The sequence below is a fragment of the Nicotiana tabacum genome, chromosome 3 (genome assembly GCF_000715075.1).
Source record: "Nicotiana tabacum cultivar K326 chromosome 3, ASM71507v2, whole genome shotgun sequence".
Taxonomy (NCBI): Eukaryota; Viridiplantae; Streptophyta; class Magnoliopsida; order Solanales; family Solanaceae; genus Nicotiana; species Nicotiana tabacum.
Genome location: NC_134082.1, coordinates 184,717,659 through 184,734,839, shown reverse-complemented (window position 1 = coordinate 184,734,839; position 17,181 = coordinate 184,717,659). Strand labels below are relative to the sequence as shown.

Below are 17,181 nucleotides of genomic sequence, written 5' to 3'. Positions count from 1 at the left end.
TGGAGGAGACAAAGGTGTCAACATTATCCATTAATAATTTTGAGATGGGGAGAAAGTTATTGTTATTCTATGATGAAATGTATAAGTGGGACCATTGATTGTTTTTTGAGGATTTTAGAGCCTAACAATTCTTGGATTAACAAAATTTGTTCTTTTTATCTTTTAACTTGAGGAGGATAATATAGAAAGTTATGTTAATCTAAGACAAGAGGGACACTGGCTGTTTTTAAGGATTTACTACCTAACAATTCTTGGATTAAAATAAACAATCTTTTATTTTTCTCTCTTAATTTGGGGTTGATAACATGAATGCTATGTTAATCTTATGAAATAGACAAGTGAGGCCATTGGCTGTGTTCGAGGATTTTAGTGCCTAAGAATTCTTGCATGAAAAGAAATTTTATATTTTTATCTTTTATTTATTTTTCTGGATTTGATTACTATTTCTCTTTATATGACTTTTTTGAATTGAGTATCTGTCGGAAATAACTTTTCTACCTTCACAAAATAGTGATAATATCCGCGTACACATTACTCTTTCAACACCCTACTTGTGAAAACTAGCTGGTATTATGTTGTTTAATTTGAGGTGAATAATATAGTAGAGACGGTTGTTACAGTGTTTCTAGAAAAGGAAAAAATTGATTATTGGTGAAAAAGAGCAAATTTAATATACAAGGAATAGGAGAATTGGTCAAAGCTTATCTATTACCATAACCAAGAATTGAGAGTGACACAAATCCTAGTCAGCGAATCCTCCTTTTTGGGTCTCATTGGATAAAACTTTATACTATGTTTCCCTTCTGAGTTCTGAGTTCTGACATTCCTACACGACGTTGAATTTACTTTTATTTTGTTTTGCTTTTTTTATACTCCCTCATTTTAATTTAGATGACACACTTTTATTATTAGTCCATTCCAAAAAGAATGATATTTTTTTTAATAGAAAAAGATTAATTTTAAATTTTTCATTTTACGCTTAATGAGAAGCTTTTATAACCACATAAATATCATGATCCCACAAAACTTATACCCCTTAAGCTTTTAAGACCAGAAGTTTCAAAAAAAAAAATCCTTAAACTCCGTGTCAAGTCAAACTAACTCCTCTAAATTGAAGCGGAGTAATTTTTTTTAAAATTATTATTGTCTCAAATGGAAGGAGATAAATAGATTTATTAAAACGAATTAAATTTGGCATCTATTAATATTAAATAATTGGTTCGACGGCACCACACAAAGACAAGTTTCTCGCTGGCAGATCGGCCTAATCTATGTGCTTGGTCATTTACACTTGATCTTCATTATAGCTTATTTTTTACATAGAAAAGTTTGAGCCACTAAAACTAAACAAACTACAAGATAAATATGGTAGAATTACAGATATGTAGAATTTTAGATGGATGCACAATTATATGAAATTTTAATAAATTTAAAAATGATCATAGGTGACACAAGGTGCAAGTAGCACTCAAAAGATGAGAAAAAATGACAAAGAAAAGATTGATCATGTGCGGACATCCATATGCACCAATCTATTATGATCGAATATGCTAACGAGTAAGGAAGACCTAAAATTATTGAGGAGATTCTGCCCAAAAAAAAGGATTCGGCTATTCTGTCCTTCAACATTAGGAAGTAAAACATATTTAAAGAAATATTTTCTTAACGTCAAATTTAGCAACTCTAATAAAGGTATATTTGAAATAATGAAAATTTTAATTGCCATATACGCGAAGTTCATCCTTGTAGTCAATCCATTCCAAATGAAATCTATTCTATCTAGTTTGTTGCCTAACTACCCCTTAAATCTTAATACACGGCATTACAAGGTGCTGGAAATAAAAAAGAATTAAAATCTAGTAATTTCAGTAGTTTGAACGGGGTAGTGAAAAACTACTCCTACTTGACCATTATCGAACAACCCAGACTGCAGCAAACTGATTACAAACACTAAACATATACAAAGACTATCAACATGGAAAATTTTCAGAAACCTAAGAGGCATAATCCTTGTCATAGTATTTGTCTTCAGGATAATAAATGGCAATGACAGTATTTCCTCCAAATTTCCTGCCAGCAAGTGCAGCCTTTGCATTGCTACAACCAGTAATGTCCGAGTACTCCAGAAATACCTGCAATTTGGAACACAAACACCCATGTGAAACAATGAGAATGAAATTCAAGATCGACAGTCTCTTATAACTGCAGTTTGTTATCCTCGACAATTGCTTTCATGGCTAGCACCCATATCTGGTGAACTTTCAAGATACCACATACACGTAGAGTTATCCCCAATGATAATGCTACATTGTGTGTGCTTAATGAGGATTAAATAACGAGTATTCTCCGTGCAGCAAAAAACACAAACACATACTTTCAACATTTTCAGAGTCTACACTACCTTCATTTACATTTCTGTAGGAGAGAAGAAAAAAGAAAGCCTAAAACTTGCTTATGCATCATTTTCTCCTTCACAAATTGAGTAAGGTAAGTAGAAATTCTATGATGATTATCTCAGATCTAGAACCAAACAAGTACAGAAGAAAAGAAGGGCAGACTGCAAGTAACAGAACACCTTATTTTCCCATTTTCAACAAGGAAATGACCACGGGCTTTTTGCTTTTCATGGCAGCAAACTTGTACAGGTTTTATTGCTCAGTTGTACAACAATATGAAGTATTTGTAGAGCACAAAGCAAGGACGCGAGAAATGCTCGAAATAACATTGAGTCGATTCCTAAAGCTTGGACACAAAATGGAGTAATGGACAACATTATTACCTTCCCATGACCTTCGATAATTTGACGATCAGGTTCTGGCCGAGGTATAACAACATCAATCAAGTCACCTATAATTCAGCCAAACAAAATCCGTTAATGACTCGGAAATACTTAATCCTACAAATTAAAGGGCACATATGAGAGGGAAAACTCAAGATAAAAAATATACAATACATTAAGAATTTTAATCAGTTGAATCTTTTATCATCTATTCAAAGAAGTTTTAGTAGCAAGAACTTCTCAGAGAACAGAATATCTCTTCTTTTTTTTTTTTTTGAAGTGGCAATAATTATATTCATAAACAGCACAAAGGTAGTGCTGGGTTTTCTGTACGAATGAGCAAAAATCCAAAAAAAAAATAGCCCTCTTCTAGTATAGATATCTTTTTCTTTTAAGTTCTTCTTCATTCAGATCTTAAAATTTCTTCTTCATTCAATTATGGAGGTAAGGCACCAACCATCATACGACAACTTTTTGTTGTTTCCAAGGTATCAAAAAGAAGAGTCCACAGGCAAGCAACTCCCTGTGTACTGTTGCAGTTATTTAAAATAGTCCATAATTAATCAATCTGAAAGTGGCTCCCTTTCAATCATCTTTTCTTAATAGAAGCATTTTATATGCGAATACGGCAAGCAGATTGAAACATAAACAATACATTCTAAAGCAACAAAAAAAAGAGAACAAAAGATATGTTAATGAATGAGAAGCTGTAGTCACCAAATTTCCGGCCTTCTTCTTTCATGTCTTCCAAAATTTCTCCATACTCTACGTCATCAAACAATTCTTGAGGGGTAATTACCTTCAATACATCCAGAGGAAGATAACCTATTAGAATTACTTCGATATTTTTATCATTACCTTTAAATATAAGTTATATAACGAATATCCTTATCTCTAAGACGTGTAAATACCTCAGTTAAGCATAACACCTTGGTTGGAATCTCAGCAGTCACAACAGGCCCTATCTCGGTACCAGGAATAGTCATACCACCAGCTTCAAAAGCCATTTTCTGCAAGTAAGCAGCATAGTCCTTAAGCGATTAAAAGTCGAGAAAAATGCTCACTCTGTCCCGATCACTTATTTGACCAATTTTAAGAGTTAGATTGGATCAGTTTTATTTATTCGATCGAATTAAAATTTAGACATCCAGAAATTTCACCAGAAGTTCTACAAATTGCAACTTGCTGATATCAAAAATATTAGTCAAAGTTCACTGAGCTCAAAACTCGGGAAGTGAAAAATGTTGAAGCATTTGGGTCAGAGGAGTATTTAGAATAAAAGGGCAGCCTGGTGCACAAAGCATCCCACATTCACGCAGGGCCCGGGAAAAGGGCCGCACCTAAGGGGTGTGATGTAGACAGCCTACCTAATGCAAGCATTAGTGGCTGCTTCCACGGCTCGAACCCGTGACCTATAGGTCAAACGGAGACAACTTTACTGATGCTCCAAGGCTCAGAAGAATATTTAGAATAATAAGTTAATACTGTAGATAACATTCAACCTGCATAGCTATATGTTGCCTTGCCTGAGCTAATATACACTCCTGTTCTGACTTCACCTGCCCACTGCTGTTAAACATGATTGGAAAAAGTCATATAAAAGAACATAGTAAAATTACCATCGAGCGGTTAAATATAGAATAGCCCTTTCCTAATCGCAAGTGGGTTCCCAGCAACAAAACATGAAAGACATGCCATGAATTCCCAGTCCCCTTCAACAAAATAACATATGGAAGGCATAGACCATGTATGGAAGGAAGTTAATCATCATTCAGAAGTAAACTCTCCTGCTTGAACATAAGTCAAGCTCAAGGCAGTTTACAAATTCTACTTTTTGAGCTAACGAAGCAAGCATGCAAGACACTTGTTTCTGAAAGCAAATAACTGCTTACTGAACAATTCAACCTACTCAGTACTCTTGACTCTGAATTATCAGTAGCTACACTGTTCCCAAGGACTAACAAAATTGAAATGACAAAATTCTCAGACTATCTAAATGGGTAGAAACCACACGTTTCTTGGGTCGCATAATGTACTTCTGCATATCTTCTCAAAGGAAGGTCATCTCTTATACATGAACCTCGAAAACATAATCTGTTAACATACAATGTAGATGTGGATGATGACACCAAACGTAAACAATCAAAAGAGTTCGGTTTAGAAAATTTAATCTGTTATCATAATGATGAGAACATGCTTTTGATACTAAACAGAATTAGATGTACGACAAAGAAGCCATGACGAACCCACCCAACTAAAACACAAAGGCGGAGGTGATACAGGATTTAGAAAAGATTCCAAAAGAAATATTGCATGCCTCACAAATTTCCAGTCTTCAGTCATTGGATTTCCTAAACGCTGGATGAAAACATACCTAGAGGTAGCACGCCGAACCGTCAGTGTCTTGTCACCCATCTTTAAGCCGTTTAACGCAGCACAAGCAATGTCTGTAACTAATGGATCCTGAAGCAAGTAATAGTTTGTTAGCTACCCAATATAAGGTAAAACCTTCTTCAGCATTATCAAGAAGCAATGGGAATTTCATCCAAAGGAGGTGAAATGTCGAGATCTAGAAGAAACAGAGGACAATTCAGTGTGGACTCAGTGAAAAATCTGGAACTTTGGTATATTTTTTAGCATTTCACTTAACTGGCAGGAGGATGAAACCTTATCCCTGCTTATTAAAATAGGAAGAGACTGGATGGAGAGAAGTGCTGGCAAGGAGAATTACAAAAATCCACCTATGCTTGGATTTGGAAATCTAACTACATTGGGAGGACTTCATTTGTAACTAACGAGATTGACATCTTCAGTGAACTATGACAGAGGCATAAGGAAAATAATCAGCATAGGAACAATGGAGAGAGATTAGGTAAATTATCTGCAAACGGCTAATATGATGTGCAGTGAAGAAGCTGAGTTGGGCTGTAGGATCAGCATAGGTATCTATGAGAGCCCATAATGTGGAACTGAAATGGAGGCAGCTGCGGAGGAAGTAATACTGATGATTGAGAAACTGAGTATATTGCGTTAGCTGATAAGAAGCAGAAGTTTGTTGGTGGGAGATTGTTTATTAAGATAATTCACTTGGGCAAAATGGACTAAGGAAAGTAGGAAGAAATGAAAAATCCATATAGAGACACACAGGATTCAAGGTCACTCTCTTTATTGTGTGTCTAGATAAAGTAGGCGATCCAGTATTAGGTTGGTTTTTAGTGGTCCTCTGTGCTCCCTTGTCGTATATCGACAATGCTTGGTGCAGTATTAAGCAATTGCTTTGAAGTATCAACAAGAAAAGAAAAAAAAATTGAGCCTGAAAGGCAAAACTATAAACCCAAGAGATCAATCAGCAAGCTCTCAATCTCAAACCATAGGATCAAGTAACTGGGAGAAAAGAGTATGCAATCCTGCTACTACAAGAAAAAAAAATGGATCCTGAAATGCGGATAAACTATAAAGCCAAGACTTCAATATAGCAAACATTCAGTGTAAACTGTAAAGGGCATGGGATTACATTAATTGAAGGATAACGAGTAAATAATCAAATTACGGAATGATAATTATTAAACAAAAATGAAGATCCACAGAAGAAAAATAGCTAATTAATCGGCTCAAAAAAGGAATATGGAAAGGGAAAGAGATGGATGTCATGGAACATTTTCTACATCCCAAAAGTATAAGACAAGAATGAACTTAGATATCAGCTTAATTACCTGATATGTGCAGAAACCATAACCTTTAGAGTTTCCTGTCTCTCTATCCTTCACCACCTCAAATCTGCGCAAGGGTCTACAATATACAAATTCAATACATCAGAGCTCCATAATATTCTGAAACTTAGTGACAATTGCCATCTAATAAGATTTTTGTACCCAAAAGACTCCAGTAGGTCTTTTATCTGCACTTCAGTAAAAAGGTATGGCAATCCACCAACAAAAATACGATCAGGTTCCTCCGCATCCCCAGTTGCTCTGGAAAATGATGAGAAAAAACATATCATAAAAATAGCCGCCCAAAAGAGAAGAAAGTATTGTAACTGTTACACTGACAAGTGGAGGAGAATGTAAGCACCACCAATTTTCTCAGTGTAAACGTGCTTGGCATGCATCTGTACATTCCCATCTCCAATTCATCCCCCCCCCCCCCAAACAAAAAAAAGGACCCAGAAAAGGGACAGGAGAACAGAAATTAAACACTAACAGGGAACAGTTTTAAAAATTAAGGTTAATATTCTGTTCCTTGTTTTGAGATAAGAGACTCGCATCCAGTTGGGGCATCTCACAATATGTGCACATTAAACCAGTCCAAACATCTAAATTCTCCAAACTCACCTGGCTTTCACCAATCAAGAAGAGGTTCAACACGCTGAATTACTCTCCAAAATATACTGGTAAGCTCATTAATTACGAGGAAAATGCTTCAAATTAAGTCTCATTTTCCACAAAGAGGTGTCACCTTTTATGCAGTCTATTTATCCATGTATTTTAATAAAAAATCACACTTGTACTTTCCATGTACATACGTACATTTTCCTGACATCTACAATACTATAAGCAATTTATCTTTAAAGTTCATTGTAAAAAATTTGCGGGACACAAAATACAAAATCTAGATTTAGAGATTCCTAACACAGAGGATTCATATGACAGTTTGAAATTAAAGTGAAGTAACTGACTGATTGGGAAAATATAAAATCCCAGATAGGAACAACTCAATCAATACAAATCAGACCAAGATTACATATTTGAAATGTCTCATGCCAACCAATAACAACTACTACGCCTAAACTCAAGCAACTTAAGGTCACCTATATGAATCTTCACCGACCATGAGACCCATATAGTAATAATAATAATGATAATGATAATGATAATGATAATAATAATAATAATAATAATAATAATAATAATAATAATAACGATAACAAAGTTTTCTATATTTTTTCAGTGGCATATAAATCTCAGATATGACTAAAAGACTCCTAAAAACTAATGTGAACAATTGAACATACTAACGTGACTAAGGCATAGTCCCAGCTAATAGGTGATACCTATTATGTCTTTTTCCTCCATTATACTTTAGCTTTAGGCTAGATTTCCATGGACTCCAAATGATTTTAGGTGTTTCGAGACTACTTCCTTCATATGATTTTAGGCCTACCTCGTCCCCCTTTAACACCTTTGCACGTACAGACTAGTGCATCTGAAGGTAGCCACAGACACAGGACATGGCCAAACCATCTCAAGCGCCCTTGCCTCATTTTATTCTCGATGTGTGCTAATTGCACCTTCTGCAGAATGTGGTCATTTCTAATCTTGTCTAATCTTATATGACCGCACATCCATCTTAGCAAGCACATCTCAGCAACACTCGTCTTGTGGATATGTTGAACTTTGGCAGTGAAACAACCATTCCCACATAACAATGTAGGTCTTATAATTGGCTTACCTTTATCATATCAATCAAGTTCTAACGATTTCCAGAGCAAATTTAGGACAGAGGCACCATTTTCTGCAGCGACAGTAAAGGAAAATAGACAGCGACTTCAACTTACCCAGGCGTAAGCCCAGCAGCAGTTAAGTTAAGGTGAGGGCTTGGATGGCCAGGACCAAGTGCAGCAGCCAAAGAAGGATTGTAATCAGTAGGCCTTCGAACCCTGACAGAAACACCCTGTTTACAGTAAAGCACAGACAATAACAAATAGTTAAACCAACAAAATTCACCAGGCAAAACGAAGAACTAAAGGCATGGGTAGCAAACAAGAAGAAGAGTATTAATTTATATCATTGTCAGTGGGGAGGAATATTTCGAAGATCTGACTTTCATTTGTCTGCAGAGGATGTTTCAGAGGAACAAGTACTATTATTTCTGAGAACTAATCCTGACAAGAAGATTGTAAACTTTCTTTAAAGCCAATAGGTGTCTTCTAAACTATTCCGCTTGAAACATCCGTGCAGAACAAACATCCATGCAGAACATTTATGAAGATCCCTGAATTATTGAACACTATAGAGATAGATGGGTATGAAAGATACGGTTCTATTCATGAAGAATCAGGTGGACTGCTTTTCCATCTCATGTATTATAATAGAAATCCACACCCACAAAACAAAAAACAAGAAGAAAGAGGAAAAGCAATAAAAAGTGAATCATTTTTTTCAGTTAATAAGTTAGAACATATCTTTACAACCATAGATATAAATTATCTCAAGCCCCTTGGGTTCCCATTTCTCTTTCTTCACCTATCAAAACCAAAAAGCATCTTAGATTAACCTCAATAAGATGATTTATGAAGATCCTCGAATTCTTGAACATTATAGGAAATGGATGGATCTCACTATACAGAATCAGAGGTAAGGTTCTATTCATGAAGAATCAGGAGGAGTGCTTCCATCTCATGTACCATAACAGAACCCCCACTCACAACAAAAAATAAGAAGAGAGAAGAAGAACAATAAAAATTGAATCGTTTTCTTTTTTTTCCAATTAATAAGTATTACATATCTTTCCAGCCATAGACATAAAAATTATATTAAGTCCTGAGGGTTTTCGTTGCTCCTTCTTTACTCTCACGCAGTTCCGCCACCTTACTCTTTCCGCCCAAATTAAAAATAAATAAAAGAAGGGTTAGAACTTTAAGACACTTCTCATTGGGCCAAAGGAGAGACTAGAATAGATGAACCCCCAACATTAAGACTGCATAAAGAAAGAAAAGGCTATAGTTATACATGCCTCAAAAACAACTCCATCTAATGCCATTGCATTACTGGCTTCTTCAACTGTCCTCATCTCCACAAATGCAAACTTCTTTTCATGATTAATGTACACATTGACAACTGCATCGCCTGAAATTTAGGAATAGGCTATACTCACAAGGGGTGTGACAGTGCAAATGTATAAAACTCTTACGTCTGAAATTTGAACGCACCTGGACCAGCAGAATTTCCACCAACTGCACTCATAACATGACTAAAAAATGCCGAGATTGTCTGTTTCAGATGCAGCAGAAGAAGAAGAAGAAGAAATAAGAAATCTGAAGAGAAGCAAAACTCGATCCGACAAAAATAAGATACTACCATTGTGAGAATGCACGGGAGAAAAATCTATTATTCTAATGATATAATGAGGCCTATATATAATACACATTCTACTCCTACTACATATGGGACTAGGACATATTCTACTCCTACTACATATGGGATTAGGACATATCTACCCCTACTACAGATAGGACTAAGACTATTTACACATAACTATCTAACGCTACCCCTCAAGCCGGTGCATACAAATCATATGTACCGAGCTTGTTACATATGTAACTAATACGAGGATCGGCGAGGGACTTGGTGAAAATATCGACAAGCTTATCATTCGATATACAAGGTCACTAGACTCCCCCTGAGCAACAAAACCAAGTGGTCGCTGATAAACAGAAGTTGGCTGAAAGGTCGCTGGAAAAATTTGAAAATAATGAGACTAAGCCGAATTTCACACTACAAAATAGGTTCTAAAACACCACCAGAAAACAGAAACTTTTCTGGAAATTACTATTCACGCCGGGAAATCACTGATCACGCCGGAAAAGTGCACTATTCACGCCAAAAAAAATAAAAGTTGTCAGAATGTAATGTAATTTATATGGGTAGGCTCGGAACCACTAGACGAGTAGGTTGTCCTGAAGAAGTTTTGTCAAAAAATGGTCGGAATGGCTCACACGCGCCGGAAAAGTTACTGTAGCTCGCTGGAACCTAGTTTTGGCGGCGCATGACTTTCTGTCGGAGCAGTTGACTAGGGTTTTGTCGCCTGACTTTTCCGAACAAGATGGTAGTGTTGGTTTTCGCACAACACTTACCGATGAGGAGATAACGCAAATCAATCTTGAGTCGTCAACCGGAAAGACACACGGTGACTTACTTTTCTATTCAGATGGGACTGGAATTTCTGGGGTTTGGTCGCACAAGGGTTTCGAATCTGATGGTGGTACTGGTATATGCACAGTACCACTGTAGCAATGATGAACCCTGGGAACAAGACGAAGTTGCCGGAAAATTGCACGTCAATGAGATCTTTCTTCCGGATATCGCTTGAATGACGCACAACGATAATTTTCTCACCGAAGCTCTGATACTATGTGAGAATACACGGGAGAAAAATCTATTATTCTAATGATATAATGAGGGCTATATATAATACACATTCTACTCCTACTACATATGGGACTAAGACATATTCTACTCCTGCTACATATGGGATTAGGACATATTCTACTCCTACTAAAGATAGGACTAAGACTATTTACACATAAATATCTAACAACCATAAAACAAATTTTTCTTACATAGGACACCATATTTGAGGCTTGGAGCACTCTCAATTTCAACTCACTCTTACGAGTAAAGGACAGGGACATACTTGGCCTCGTTACAGTCTTATAGTTGAGTTAGAATGTCAGTTTGTTTTAATGAAACAATTCTAGCACAAGGAGAATCTTCATGGACATACCTTTGTTTTTTCTTTTTTTTTTGGTTTTCTTTTTTTTTTTTTTGTGGGGGGGGGGGGGGGGTTCTTTCAGGGCAAGAAGCGGACATCTTTCCGACGGACGCATTCACGCAGGCTATGCCCTCAATAAATCAGTCAACTACACCTCAATTCCAAATTAGCAGCCCTTTCATAATAAAGCCATCCCTAAGAGCCATTACCACTCTTTTTTTCTAATAACAAAGAAATCCATGATGGCCAATTAGCGCACGGTTCGAATATCTAAGGATAATGTGCACGTTCATCTACCCTTCTCCACTTAAATACCTAACTTTTGGACCGCAGCACGGTTCAAACTCGTGACATGAAGAGCCATATTCAATCTTAAAACCCATGTAATAGAATTCGGCTTGTACAGTGTGTAAGCTTGAAATCTAAAAAAAAAGATGGTAAACTATAGCATCCACCATTATCTCATGACAACCATTTCAAAGAAAAGCCAGGACCCTAGGTACAATGTGGATGAAAGATGACGGAAATGAACCATTAAAACCAATATTTGCCTTACCTGTTCATTAGCCAGTGGTGGGAGGCCACCAACATAGACACGTCGTGCATGTCTTGTAGCCTATGAGCAAAATAGGGAAAAGGTGAAATACTTGTTGTAAATACAGAAGAGGATGGAGCTTCAGCATAACATATTTACTTGCTGACTCATGGCTTGAACTGGCAAGAAAGGGAAAGAACCCAACTGATTAACCTGTTGAAAACGCCTTCGTGAGAGAAATAACTAAATGGAATCTATAGAGAAAGCTTACATCTAAATAAGCAACAAAAATAAAAAAATAAAAAATAAAAACCAATCCTACAAATTAAATTATTTGTACCTGAATTGTATCAGTTGGAAATACATTTTGTAACATTCCAGGAATTGATTGAGGAGCATTGGAAGAACCCAGAACTTGCTCTACATAACAAGGAAAAAGTAAAAAGAGAAGCGAAAGTGATGAAATCAGATGTAAAATCTGAGAAATTATGCAACCAACAAACAGCAGATTTAAATGCTGAATTCAACAGATTACCTAAAACATTTTTAGAAAACATTTTAGCTTTTGAGTAAAAGTGATCATGGTAGTAGTTATTCACCAGAGAGAGCATAAAAGGAAAAGCACCTATTCCTTACCTATATATTGTATACCATTCAAATATTAAAACAAGAATTATATTCCACCACTGCAAGTTCCTGGATAACAATTGCGAGCCTACCAAATTACAACATTTGCTGTTGATGATGGAAAAGTTCCAGCTAACCGAAGCACTGATTCCTCCTTGAATTAAATCTACAGTCCTCACGCCCATGAGTAGCATGATGGGACATAAAGTCCAATATTGCCTTCTTAGCCATATGTAACAAAATCACAAACAAAGAACCAACACAACAGCAAACAACACAACAATGATTCTCAGTTCCAAGTAGAAACTATCAGCACGAAAACAAATTAAAGCTTATCATATTAAACATAACCATAAATCTCTAAATGTAGACTGATATCATTTTAGGTAGGAGAGAGCTACAATTATCTGTGCAGTTTAAGTTCTAATTGCTAACCTGCCCCACTAGAAAAAGCTGCTGCTACTGGTGGAGCCATATCAAAGCCACTTGTCCGCTTGCTGTCAAAAAGGAAATCATAGATTATGGCACTTTTCAATTTTGTGGATGCCTCAAAGAGAACAAAAGAGTGAATCAAGACTTTTTCTCTATGATTTTGAGTAAAATATATTCATAATTTAAAAGAACAAGAACAAAAGAATCCCTCGTGGAAAAATGAAATAGAGCATTGAGAAAGACATATGAATCGTCTGTGAAGATAAACAAAAATTTGCAAACATTTAAAGTAAAACCACATGATAATCAGACTAATTGAAAGCTTGCAGTAATTTGTTTAAAAAAAATATCAAATCCATAAGTACAATATATTAAGGAGTTATTAACGTGGAAATTCATATTATTAACAAAAATTATAAAGGAACCTCTTTGGAGGTAGAGGAGAATATGATCTTGATCTAGCTTTCTCATAAGAACGATCCTTTGACCTTGAACGGGATCTATGTGTCTCATCCTTTTCTCTACCTCCACGATGTTGACGCCTATAAAATCACAATAGTGAATAAATGACCAACTAACAAAATAAAGATTTATCCAAGATACTATTTTTAATTCATAAACAACAGTCACACAAGCCATATATATGATTGATCATCAAGCAAAAAGTTACAGGTACAATTTGGCTTTGTGTTTCTCTTTAATCCTTTATTACAGAGAGATAGGATATAGTAAGCATCTTCCTTTTTCTTTCTTTTGGCACTTTACCCTAGCTGTACAGCTGTGTTAAGCACATTTTGGGGGTAGAGTATGTGATGCCAAAGACTGTCAAAGAATTTGTTGGGTGTTGGAGCGGATTATGGAGAGCCATTCCAGGTCCCGTGTGTCTGGTGGCATGAAAAGAAGGAATCAAAGATGTTTCAAAGGCAGAGCTACAGCTGTTTATGTCTTGAAAGTAGATGCTTAGTTCGTAACTCTTTAGCTTTCAGTGAATTTATAATATGCATATGAAGAGGACACTGTATAGATTCCGTTAGCTTGTTACTAAGTTAAAAGGTTCTGTAATTAGTACATCCTATTGTAGCGTCCATAACTGCCTTACTGATAGCTTTGCTCATTGATGAAATATCAAAAGTTTTTCAAAAAAAAAAATTGAACCAAACTAAAAAAAAAAAAAATTTGGCTTGGTGAAACCAAACAAAGAATTATCTTGTATAATGCCAACATTACAACTGTACAAGGACTTCCAACTGAGAGCCTATTGGATTGCCTTGATTTTCCTGAAATCAACTGATTCCAGAAGCACTATCAAGATTAATTGTTTGTTTCCAAAAACAACAGATCCTTTGACTTAGCTAATACCTCTAACTATTTAATTCTTCCCATTGCTTGCACCATGACGGAATGCACCATGATGGAAGTATGACATACCAATCCAAAAGAACAGACTTTATCCCCAAAAAAGAACAATGGAAAGATCTCAAAGCTTATGCGTACAAACACTCTTTCTAAAATGACCTGTCAAATTTATGATTCCTGGAACGGCTGTAATCATCATTGTCATCATTTCTTCTGTAGCCCTTACTGCTTTTATCCTTGTATTCCCCATGATGACGATCTTCATCTCTGGAATATTTATCCCTCAATCTATCGTGCTGAGATCCATTAGATTGGCTCTGCAAAAGTTGAATTAGACAATATTCTGAAATTAGCCCAAACCAACAAGCAGTGAAATATATGCTTAAAGAGTTCACAGGATCACATATAGACTAAAATGGTTTTACTGATCAAATTTTTTGGCAATCAAAAGCTTCCCCCTAGGGGATGATGTCGTCAGGAGGAAAAAAAAGGACAGCTTACTTTCAGTGGGAGGGCTTGAAATTCAATCAAATTATATGGATATAACAAGCATTTTTTTATGATTAAACATCATTATCCCATTGAACTTCTGAACTATGCCATTTCAAGTTTCATAATACTTGAGTGATATCCAACAGCATTCTAAATGGTTCCAACATATGTTTAGCCAAGTACTTTAATTGGCATACTAGAGAACAAGTATGGAACTTTTACATGCACAGGGATTATGAGTTTTTACTTTTTTATTTTTTTATTATCTTAAACTGTAGCACCAGGTCAAGTTACGGCACCTCAACTAATCCATCGAGTACCTACTACTTCTCACCAAAACATATACCCGGTAACTTTTACCATCAAGGCTTAGACAGATTGAAAGGAAATACCCAAACTTTTTTAGTCAACTTTGGTCTCCCATGGTTCATTCCAACTTCCAGGCCACACCCTTCCGTGCTACCTTCTACTTTTTCTAGAAACAGGAAAAAATAAAACTAATGGGCTCATACCTTTTTGCTTTTTAATCCTTGAAAGTTCTTAAAATGATAATCTCAAACAATTTGGGATTGCATTTTCCCTTCAGCCACAACCATGAGTGGAATTTCAGCCAGTGACACAAAGTAATTACAAAAGTCCCACTCACACGAACCGTTTCTCATCCTACTAATTTGGCCACACGAACCGTTTATCTCATTTGTTGTTTCCCTAAGATGATCTGCAAAATACCTTAAAATGGCCTCGTGGAGCTTCAAGTCTTAATCTTTATTCAACTAATTGCTCCTTGCAATTAAAAATATCATTCCTTTTATCTCTAATTAAATTGCTTCAGCTCACATCCAAAATTACAGTACATCACAAATTTGTTTATACATCCGATGTCACTTCGTTAAATAAATTAGTAAAGTTTCTTAATTTAGCAAAGCTTGAATCAAATTAGTCGAGCTAGACAGCTAGTTTAGAGCAATTTGAACCGATTAATCCTATGGCCAGCAAAAATTAAGAGAAAAAATAAACCTCGTGAAGATGCGACTTTCGATCTTTGTAAGAATACGGAGGCGATCTTCTGCGATCGTCATTTTTGCTCTCATAGCGAGGCATAATCGGTAGTTTTGAGTCTTTGATCACCAGACCCTATCCTTAGTTCTCTGATTTTGTTGGAGACGAGAATTTTACGATTGTTACGATTCGGATTTTGAACTTCGGGTATAAATGTACTCCACTTAGTGGGCTGATTTCTCTCAAGGTTCATGGGCTGAATGTACTCCGTCTCCAAATAGTGAGCTGAATTTCCCTAAAAATTGCACGGCCCGCCTTATTTGTTGGATCTCATTTAATTTATACCCATTTTTTTATAACTTTTAACTTGTACCCACTTTTTAAACAATTTCAGCTCCCTTTCTCCTCCTCCTTCTCCTCCTTCATTTTCTTTTTTCTTCTTCTACAACGATGACTTCAACATTGCTCTCTTTGATTAATGAAGCTAAAGCAAATATATCGAGGAAGGGAGTTTTCACCCATTTACATACGCAGAAACTTCAGCATCCCTGGAACATATTTAAGAAGGATATATTTATATATTATTAATAACATTGCAAGGTGCTAACTTTTTGTTGCGTGTTACAGATGAGATGACGACTTTAGACACAGTACATATGTGCAGCTATTGACAGAGATACAAAGATGCTCAACCATGATCTAAGAGTTTTGAAATTGGATTTTGGATGTAACTTCGACTGCTCTGACTGAAAGGTTATTACAATGGTAACTTTGAACTCTAGGAAAAATGGACTGCAAAGATGATTATATCAGCAAATATACCCAGTGAAGTTTCTCAGTTACAACACAAAAAACTTCAGCTCTAGAGCTAAACTTCAGGCCCGGCTACTAGAATGCTGAAGTTTTGCGTGATTGTCTTTGTTACTTCAGCCCCGTGTGCTGAAGTTATGTGAAAAGCGGGTACGCTTGTAATTTTTTTTTTTGCAAAGCGGGCACAAGTTAAAATGTGACACAAAAAGCAGGTATAGATGCAAATGCTCTGCTCCACGATAAGTGCCAAAAACAACCAATTCATGGATTAACGAGGCGAAAAATTAACCTAGATGGCCGTCCATTCAACTGCTTAAACTAAAAATAATTAAAGAATATATATATATATATATATAATTTATTTAGAATATATGCATAGCCATGCATAATCAATATGTAATTTATATATATCAGTTAGAAAAAATAAATAATAATATGTCCGGTTATTTGTGTAAAGATCCATGACCATAAGGCCAATATTTACAAGTCCAAATGATGACCATATTTTGGAAACGATATGTGGAAATATTGAATTATTGGATCCTATGTAATCGTAAGGAGTAGTTGTGGATTTTGAGGAGGTGCTCATCATTTTGTGGCATTAGATGTCTCCTGTTCGCTGCTTCATCCCTGTGTTTTCTAATCAGGCAATGTTGGAAAT

General features: G+C 35.9%; 1 protein-coding gene across 2 annotated transcripts; it reads right to left on the bottom strand.

Annotated features, from left to right (window-relative positions):
* Positions 1-1,695: 1,695 nt before the first annotated feature.
* On the bottom strand, positions 1,696-15,962 carry LOC107809029 (splicing factor U2af large subunit B). Of its 2 annotated transcripts, none has more exons than XM_016633614.2 (18): positions 15,729-15,962; positions 14,379-14,536; positions 13,289-13,405; positions 12,867-12,928; positions 12,145-12,224; positions 11,964-12,017; positions 11,826-11,885; positions 9,708-9,768; positions 9,512-9,624; positions 8,334-8,449; positions 6,652-6,750; positions 6,493-6,568; positions 5,154-5,242; positions 4,282-4,348; positions 3,691-3,789; positions 3,497-3,578; positions 2,780-2,847; positions 1,696-2,132 (listed from the first exon to the last, which is right to left on the bottom strand). In XM_016633614.2, the coding sequence occupies exons 1-18, from the start codon at positions 15,810-15,812 to the stop codon at positions 1,995-1,997; spliced, it is 1,623 nt and encodes a 540-aa protein (XP_016489100.1). In that variant the 5' UTR covers positions 15,813-15,962; the 3' UTR covers positions 1,696-1,994. The 2 variants fall into 2 exon arrangements, with proteins under 2 accessions (XP_016489100.1, XP_016489101.1); XM_016633615.2 differs by having other exon boundaries at positions 4,282-4,345.
* Positions 15,963-17,181: the final 1,219 nt, after the last annotated feature.